At 43.4% G+C, this 10,000-nt stretch overlaps 1 protein-coding gene across 1 annotated transcript in view; it reads right to left on the bottom strand.

The window, feature by feature from the left end:
- Nucleotides 1-7,589: 7,589 nt before the first annotated feature.
- The window catches only part of LOC120027105 (proto-oncogene tyrosine-protein kinase Yrk-like), a 52,715-nt gene continuing 50,304 nt past the window's right edge, over nt 7,590-10,000 (bottom strand). The window contains exon 14 of the mRNA XM_038971943.1: nt 7,590-7,616. Coding sequence (XP_038827871.1) covers nt 7,590-7,616 — 27 coding nt within the window. The remainder of the gene's footprint in view (nt 7,617-10,000) is intronic.

The following is a 10,000-nucleotide window of genomic DNA, read 5'->3' as shown; positions in this document are numbered from 1 at the left end:
AGAGAGACAGACAGACAGAGACAGACAGAAAAAGACAGAGAGAGAGAGACAGAGAGAGAAACATAGAGAGAGATATACTGTAGAGAGAGAGAGAGATTCTCACAAAATTTCCAAAAGAATAAAGACATTTCAAATGTCATATTATGTAAATATACAGTGCTGTAATGATGTGCAAATACAAGTACAAAAGGGAAAATAATTAAACATAAATATGGGTTGTATTTACAATAGTGTTTGTCTTCACTGGTTGCCTTTTCTTGTGGCAACAGGTCATAAATCTTGCTGCTGTGATGTCCACACTGTGGTATTTCACCCAGTAGATATGGGAGTTTTCTGAGGGAAATATGGGTCTCTAATATGGTCATACATTTGGCAGGAGGTTAGGAAGTGCAGCTCAGTTTCCACCTCATTTTGTGGCCAGTGAGCACAAAGCCTGTTTTCTCTTGAGAGCCAGGTCTGCCTACGGCAGCCTTTCTCAATAGCAAGGCTATGCTCACTGAGTCTGTACATAGTCAAAGCTTTCCTTAAGTTTGAGTCAGTCACAGTGGTCAGGTATTCTGCCACTGTGTACTCTCTGTTTAGGGCCAAATAGCATTCTGGTCTGCTCTGTTTTTTTGTTAATTCTTTCCAATGAGTCAAGTAATTATCTTTCTGTTTTCTCATGTTTTGGTTGGGTCTAATTGTGTTGCTGGGCCAATGTGAATGCATTGTGTTGGAATATACACACACACACAGACACTAGCTGGAATAGAACTAGAACTAGAACCAGAACTAACTGGAATAGAACCAGAACTAGAACAAGAACTAGCTGGAATAGAACCAGAACTAGAACGAACTGGAATAGAACCATAACTAGAACCAGAAATAACTGGAATAGAACCAGAACTAACTGGAATAGAACCAGAACTAGAACGAACTGGAATAGAACCATAACTAGAACAAGAACTAACTGGAATAGAACCAGAACCAGAACCAGAAAAATAACTAGCTGGAATAGAACCAGAACTAGAACCAGAAATAACTGGAATAGAACCAGAACCAGAAAAATAACTAGCTGGAATAGAACCAGAACTAGAACCAGAAATAACTGGAATAGAACCAGAACCAGAAAAATAACTAGCTGGACTAGAACCAGAGAACCAGAACTAGCTGGAATAGAACCTAGACTAGACCCAGAACTAGACATAACTGGACTAGAACCATAACTATAAATAACTGGACTAGAACCAGAACTAGAACCAGTACTAGAACTAGAACTAGAAATAACTGGACTAGAACCAGAACTAGACATAACTGGACTAGAACCAGAACTAGACATAACTGGACTAGAACCAGAACTAGACATAACTGGACTAGAACCAGAACTAGACATAACTGGACTAGAACCAGCACTCAAAATAACTGGACTAGAACCAGTACTAGAACCAGAACTCAAAATAACTGGACTAGAACCAGAACTAGACATAACTGGACTAGAACCAGCACTCAAAATAACTGGACTAGAACCAGTACTAGAACCAGAACTAGACATAACTGGACTAGAACCAGTACTAGAACCAGAACTAGAACCAGTACTAGAAATAACTGGACTAGAACCAGAACTAGAAATAACTGGACTAGAACCAGTACTAGAACCAGTACTAGAAATAACTGGACTAGAACCAGTACTAGAAATAACTGGACTAGAACCAGTACTAGAACTAGACATAACGACTACTAGAACCAGAACTAGACATAAATGGACTAGAACCAGAACTAGACATAACTGGACTAGAACCAGTACTAGAACCAGAACTAGACATAACTGGACTAGAACCAGTACTAGAACCAGAACTAGAAATAACTGGACTAGAACCAGAACTAGAACTGACATACTGGACTAGAAACCAGAACTAGACATAACTGGACTAGAACCAGTACTAGACCCGAACTAGACATACTGGACTAGAACCAGTACTAGAACCAAACTAGACATAACTGGACTAGAACCAGAACTAGACATAACTGGAACTAAAACCAGTACTAGAACCAGAACTAGACATAACTGGACTAGAACCAGTACTAGAACTAGACATAACTGGACTAGAACCAGAACTAGACATAACTGGACTAGAACCAGAACTAGACATAACTGGACTAGAACCAGTACTAGAACCAGAACTAGACATAACTGGACTAGAACCAGTACTAGAACCAGAACTAGACATAACTGGACTAGAACCAGAACTAGACATAACTGGACTAAAACCAGTACTAGAACCAGAACTAGACATAACTGGACTAGAACCAGTACTAGAACTAGACATAACTGGACTAGAACCAGAACTAGACATAACTGGACTAGAACCAGTACTAGAACCAGAACTAGACATAACTGGACTAGGGTGTGTGACACACACACACACACACGCACACACACACACACACACACACACACACACACACACACACACACACACACACACACACACACACACACACACACACACACACACACACACACACACACACACACGAGGAAGGGTACATACATGGAGCAGTCCAGGACAAACACTCAACGTACAGGTTTCTGTATAGATGTGTGTGTGTTGACTGCTGACCTGGCCTATAAGGACAGCGAGAACATCAGTGGTGATACAAGGTTGTTTCTATGACTACCACCACCGAGCACACAGGTACACAATAGGTCTACGCTATTATATATCCTGCAATGGTACACACCTACACACACACCTACACACACACACCTACCTACATACACACACCTGCGCAAATACAGACGTACATACCCACACCCACACAGAAGTACATACCCACACCCATACAGACGTACATACCCACACCCACACATACCCACACACAGATGTCTCTCCCTTTAAGACATATCATTCTGTATCACGTGCACAAGTTGTGCACGTCAATAAGGGCCCTAAATAAAATAGCACTGTCAGGACACAGGTACACTGGCCCATCTTTATCTCTCTCTTATTTACAATGACGCCAAACCCGGACGACGCTGGGACAATTGTGCGCCGCCCTATGGGACTCCCAATCACGTCCGGTTGTGATACAGCCTGGAATCAAACCAGGGTCTGTAGTGACACCTCTAGCACTGAGATGCAGTGCCTTAGACTGCTGCGCCACTCGGGAGCCATACCTTTCCTGACTTTTAAGAACAGAAGTGAAAATGTTGTCTGTTCTGGGAACGTTTATTTTTATGTTGCAGAGAGGTCCTGAGAACGTTTTACTCCGGTTCCAGAGAGGCCCTGAGAATGTTTTACTCCGGTTCCAGAGAGGTCCTGAGAACGTTTTACTCTGGTTCCAGGGAGGTCCTGAGAACGTTTTACTCTGGTTCCAGGGAGGTCCTGAGAACGTTTTACTCTGGTTCCAGGGAGGTCCTGAGAACGTTTTACTCCGGTTCCAGAGAGGTCCTGAGAACGTTTTACTCCGGTTCCAGGGAGGTCCTGAGAACGTTTTACTCTGGTTCCAGAGAGGTCCTGAGAATGTTTTACTCTGGTTCCAGAGAGGTCCTGAGAATGTTTTACTCTGGTTCCAGAGAGGTCCTGAGAACGTTTTACTCTGGTTCCAGAGAGGTCCTGAGAACGTTTTACTCTGGTTCCAGAGAGGTCCTGAGAACGTTTTACTCTGGTTCCAGGGAGGTCCTGAGAACGTTTTACTCTGGTTCCAGAGAGGTCCTGAGAACATTTTACTCTGGTTCCAGGGAGGTCCTGAGAACGTTTTACTCCGGTTCCAGAGAGGTCCTGAAAACGTTTTACACTGGTTCCAGGGAGGTCCTGAAAACGTTTTACACTGGTTCCAGGGAGGTCCTGAGAACGTTTTACTCTGGTTCCAGAGAGGTCCTGAGAACGTTTTACTCTGGTTCCAGAGAGGTCCTGAGAACGTTTTACTCTGGTTCCAGAGAGGTCCTGAGAACGTTTTACTCCGGTTCCAGGGAGGTCCTGAGAACGTTTTACTCCGGTTCCAGAGAGGTCCTGAGAACGTTTTACTCTGGTTCCAGAGTGGTCCTGAGAACGTTTTACTCTGGTTCCAGGGAGGTCCTGAGAACGTTTTACTCCGGTTCCAGAGAGGTCCTGAGAACGTTTTAGTCTGGTTCCAGAGAGGTCCTGAGAACGTTTTACTCCGGTTTCAGGGAGGTCCTGAGAACGTTTTACTCCGGTTCCAGAGAGGTCGTGAGAACGTTTTACTCCGGTTCCAGAGAGGTCCTGAGAACGTTTTACTCCGGTTCCAGAGAGGTCGTGAGAACGTTTTACTCTGGTTCCAGAGAGGTCCTGAGAACGTTTTACTCTGGTTCCAGAGAGGTCCTGAGAACGTTTTACTCTGGTTCCAGAGAGGTCCTGAGAACGTTTTACTCTAGTTCCAGAGAGGTCCTGAGAACGTTTTACTCTGGTTCCAGAGAGGTCCTGAGAACGTTTTACTCCGGTTCCAGAGAGGTCCTGAGAACGTTTTACTCTGGTTCCAGAGAGGTCCTGAGAACGTTTTACTCTAGTTCCAGAGAGGTCCTGAGAACGTTTTACTCTGGTTCCAGGGAGGTTCTGGGAACGTTTTACTCTGGTTCCTTGAAAGGTTTCCTGGAAGGTTTTATTAAGGTTATTTGGAAGTTTTTGAATGACTTCCTTAAAACTTTCACTGAACGTTTCAATAAGACTACTAGCTTATTTTGGAACTCCAAGTACAAAGAGGCATTAATTATGCAGTGGGATTTGAACTTATAATTTTCTGTTATTTATCCATGGAAGTAGTCCACTGCACCACCAGGATGGAAATAAAATGCTTTGTTTTTTTACACATACAAAACAGTTCATTTTAGTTTATTCAAACAGACACAATTTCAAAGGAAACAAGCACTCAATAAAACCAGGTGAGGCCAATTAGTGGGCGAGGCCAACACACCTGGACACACTTTACAAGATAGAGTTTTATTGATGGTGAGAACAGAATGTATATGTTTTTAAATAATATTCTTAGAACGCTCTCTGAACGTTACTTAAGTACATTTTTTATGTAAAGTTCTCAGAACCATTTGAAAACATGGTTTTAAATAGAACCATGAGTAAATGTAGGTAACATTATGCTGAAGTAATGAAATTCCCACAGAAGAAGATTGCTTTCTTAACATTCTCTGAACTACTTGTGAATGTTCCCAATGTCAAACCAGTTGTAGAGATCGTTCCTAGAACATTACCAAAATGTAAACTAAATGTAAAGTAATGAAATGACAAGAAAATGATGCTTTTTTTGCCAAGTTCCATAAATGTGCTGAGAATGTTCCAAAACCAAGCAACGATCCTGCACCATGCCCAGAAAGTTATGGGAAGGTTGTATGCAAGATAAACATAGGACAAGCACACTCTCACCAAGCTGTAAGAAACATATGGTTCTCAGAATGGTACGTGCTAGCTGGGCTTTCTCTATCTCCAAGTAAATTAGAGTAAACATCTGTCGGAGCGCGCCCCAGGGCTCGCGCCACAGCAGCACCGGAGCACCGAATGTTCCATTGAGCTCGAGACCGATCGCGTCCATTCACGGTGAATGCAGATGAGAGACAGTCTGTCTCAGTAACGGATCTGTGTGAATGTATGGTAGACATCTTAGGTTTCACAACCAGCAGAAACAATAGACTTAACTGTGTGCGTGCGTGTGCGTGCGTGTTTGTGATCACCATCAGTAATTAGAGGGAAGCCCACCACATCAGTGACAGACTGACCCAGCGCGAGTTATAACGGCACCGCCGAGGTTAATACAAATTCCTTCAATAAAAAAAATGCAGCGGTGCCGCGCGCTTCTGGCAGCGGCGCTAGAACAGCCCAGTATGCAAATATGGGTTGTGTATACAGACAGACGATGCATGCGCACTCACCGGGAGAGGCTTGGTGCTGTAGCGGGTCTTCTCTCCTCTCGTCGCGCGGGTCACGAATTTATCGGTAATATCACGGCTGCCACCGCGGGCACACAGCCTTTTCCGTTCATTCCTCCAGTTAACGTCGTTGTCTGTCTGTCTCCTCTCGGTGCCTCGCACTTCTGTCTGTCTGTGTGTGTGCAGGGCTCCGACACAGAAAACCGTTTCTCTAAAAACAAGCTGGTGTACATCAACAGCAGAGACCAGAAAACGGAGAAAAATACAAAAAAAAGGAGAAGATTTGGAGAGAAGGGGAAACGGACAGGGGGGGCGGATACCCCTTCTGCATACACGCACACACAGGAACACTCCTCAAACCCTGCTAGAACGATCCCGTGGCAGACAGGCGCGGGACAGACGTTCCTGGAAGAAAGAGGAAAGAACCAAATATTTCGTCCGTTTCTCTCTCTCCCCGCGATATGATATCCCCCTTTCTATCTCTGTCTCTCTGTCTCTCACACTGCAATCTCGCCTCTCGTTTTCTCGCCAGACGTGCCTGGCTGTCAGTCCCATCCGGGGACCCGTATTTGGCCTCGGTACTACCGATAAGTACTCTGGGAAGTGTATTTCTTTTTTTTTTTTATTATATCAGAACCTGTTGTCTGGGTTACGCAATGCCGATGGGGGTGGGGGTAGATAGAGTCGTCAGAGAAAGAACTGAGATGGAGAAAGAGACAGCGAGGGAGAGAGAGATATCTACTTTACTTGCTTTGGCTATGTTAACATATGTTTCCCTTGCCAATAAAGCCCTTAAAACCTCTTAAGGATCCACCTCTTTTTTCTTTTATTCAATTTGCTCCTAAAACAACATCCCCAAATCTAACTGCCTGTAGCTCAGGACCTGAAGCAAAGATATGCATGTTCTTGATACCATTTGAAATGAAACACTTTGAAGTTTGTGGAAATGTGAAAGTAATGTAGGAGAATATAACACATTAGATCTGGTAAAAGATAATGCAAAGAAAAAAAACATGCATTTCTTTTGTACCATCATCTTTAAAATGCAAGAGAACGGCCATGATGTATTATTCCAACCCTGGTGCAATTTAGATTTTGGCCACTAGATGACAGCAGTGTATGTGCAACGTTTTAGACTGATCCAATGAACCATTGTATTTCTGTTAGAAATGTTGTATGAAAACTGCCCAAATGTGCCTAATTGGTTTATTGATACATTTTCAAGTATATAACTGTGCATCTCCTCAAACAATAGCATGGTATTCTTTCACTGTAATAGCTACTGTAAATTGGACAGTGCAGTTAGATTAACAAGAATTTAAGCTTTCTGCCAATATCAGATATGTCTATGTCCTGGGAAATGTTCTTGTCACTTACAACCTCATGCTAATCACATTAGCTCAACCGTTGAAATTTAGAGAGAGAGAGCGAGAGAGAGTAGGGCACTGAGTCAGTGCTATAATAACCGGTTGTAACCCTATGGTTATGAGGGACAGTGATGGCATAGATAAAACTGCAGACAAACTGACCTAACCACAGGAGGAACCCAATTTGTAGTAGACTGGCCACACCAGTCAAAATGTGTGTGTGTGTGTCTGTGTTTATGAGTATAGAAATACAAATGTGTATGGAGGCTACACTTAGAAACAATGGAATCAAGACACACCGGTATTGTGGAATAGCCTTTACCATAAACATCTGAAACAAGAGAAGGTCAGAAACAAGAGAAGGTCAGAAACATCTGAAACAAGAGAAGGTCAGAAACATCTGGAACAACAGAAGGTCAGAAACATTTGAAACAAGAGAAGGTCAGAAACATCTGAAACAAGAGAAGGTCAGAAACATTTGAAACAAGAGAAGGTCAGAAACATCTGAAACAAGAGAAGGTCAGAAACATTTGAAACAAGAGAAGGTCAGAAACATCTGAAACAAGAGAAGGTCAGAAACATCTGAAACAAGAGAAGGTTACAACCATCAAAAAAACCTGTATGCGGGAGGAGCCATGTATGTGTTATAGCCATGTATGTGTTATAGCCTATAGCTCGTTTTTGGGTGATTTCACATCTTGCCACTTGGGGGCAGTAATACATAAAGAGATGGGACCATAGACTTGGATAGACAACTCATCTGTGTCTGTGTCATGAGGGTGTCTGTGAGAACATGGGCAGCATCGTTGAGGACTTCTCCATCTTGAAATAGTACATTTTGTCACGACTACAACCGGGTCAGGTCATCAGGTCATGCTAACCGGGTCATCAGGAGAGATCAGCCAATGAAGTTGGAAGTCCCACCCAGTTGACTAAATCAAAATGGCTAAAGTCCTCAATGGCGTGGCCACAGGCTTTTGGTCACTAGAGGACTCTATACAACTCCCTGGCCAGGAAATATGTTCGGTAAGGTTTAAATTATAAATCCATCCTAATTTGACTTGGATTTAAAGGATAAGCGCAGACTGGTGCAATAAATATGGTGGAAGGAAACTCTCTTGCCCATGTTTATACCAATCTAATGCTTTTGTAACTTTACTAGTAGATGTAAGAAGAATCAAGTACCTTTATGTGACAGAAACAACAAATGAAGTCATGTGACATGTTATGTTTATGTAATATGAAACATGTTTCATCACTGTGACTAACCCCTTCAAATTGGTCCATAAAAACAGCTGCAACAAAAGCAAAGACATAAGCAATGCAACACTTCACAAATCTATCTGTCTCTGTGTGTGTGTGTGTGTGTGGGTGTGTGTGTGTGTGTGTGTGTGTGTGTGTGTGTGTGTGTGTGTGTGTGTGTGTGTGTGGGTGTGTGTGTGTGTTTCTGTTCAACCAAACAAGATTCTCTGGATTATCTTCAAGAAGATTCTGCATTCCAAAGAGTTTGTCGTTCGGTTTTTCAAGCCTGATGAAAGGCTGAATATTCTCTCCGCGAACGCTTGGGATGCGGGGGCAGAAACCAGATCCAGTGCCACAGGTCACAGCTTTGGATAAACAGCCATCCTTGCCTGTCAGAACTGGAGAGGTGACTCTGTAAACATGCCCCCCTTTACCTCTTCCAGGTATTTCCATATCTCACACAGGGCACTGAATGCCCTGACAGGTTGACCATCCGGCTGGACTATCCTCGATGCGAGGAAACTATATTTCTAAAGAACTGTGGTCGAGATGCTTGCTGGATTCAACGTGCTGGCATCTTGCTGTGGTCCTGCTGCTCCATGGCTGTACTCTCTGATTTGCTAAAAGTGCAGAGTCTTGTTTCCCTCATCAGTGGCTCCATCTCTGTTGAGCGAAGTGCCAGAGACACACTTGGGTCATCAGGCAAGCTGCTGCAGAGTGAGGGTTGAAGTTTGCTGCCTGAGGATTCAGTATGCCTGCAAAGCGCTCGCGCAGTGACTTCAGGAGGACCTGTGCCAACTGTTTTTTGCAACAGTAGTTGACTGCGAGTGTGACTCGAGGTCGAGACGGCATGGTACCACATCAGACAGTGACTGGCTGTCAGTTTGAAGTCGGTGTGGATTGCGAACGGCTCCAGCAACTTCACAAGCTGCTCTAGCTTGGCCCAGTCACGCGCCGTGCTCGCCCTCGGATTTCTTCCCTGTTAGGTAGTGATAGCTAGTGATAGCTAGTGATAGTTATTGATAATGATGCACAAGCTAGGCCTATTTGTAACATCGGCAAACACTGGCAGAATTCTTCTCTGCATGCCTGCTCAAATCTGGGTAAAAGATTGAAAGGAATGTGAGTCTTATTCAATACATTTAGTTATTGCTTGCTTTTCTAAAGTCTACCAACCTTGACAGCAGGCATGCCAGCTGAGACAGACAAGCTAGCTACTCTAACTTGATTGATAGTCTGAAATGGCTTCTTGGTAGTTAGTTATGAGGTTGGGAGAGCTGGGCTAACTAAAGCTAACTTCATAAAATTGCTAGGTGGCTAGTAGTATTACAGAGAAACAATATATATATATATATACATAATTTTATTTAAATGTTTTTAAACAGGGCACATTCTTTGAGGGGACACGTGCCCACTATGGGTCGCCTCTGGCAGCATTTACCCGCTAGATTCAGAAGCTCAAAAAAACAGACTTATGAAAAGTTACAGTAAAAATCCACTTTGACATGAAAGATGA

This window comes from Salvelinus namaycush, chromosome 32 (genome assembly GCF_016432855.1).
Source record: "Salvelinus namaycush isolate Seneca chromosome 32, SaNama_1.0, whole genome shotgun sequence".
NCBI lineage: Eukaryota > Metazoa > Chordata > Actinopteri > Salmoniformes > Salmonidae > Salvelinus > Salvelinus namaycush.
The sequence above is the reverse complement of the archived record's forward strand: the minus strand, read 5'-3'. Positions and strand labels throughout refer to the sequence as shown.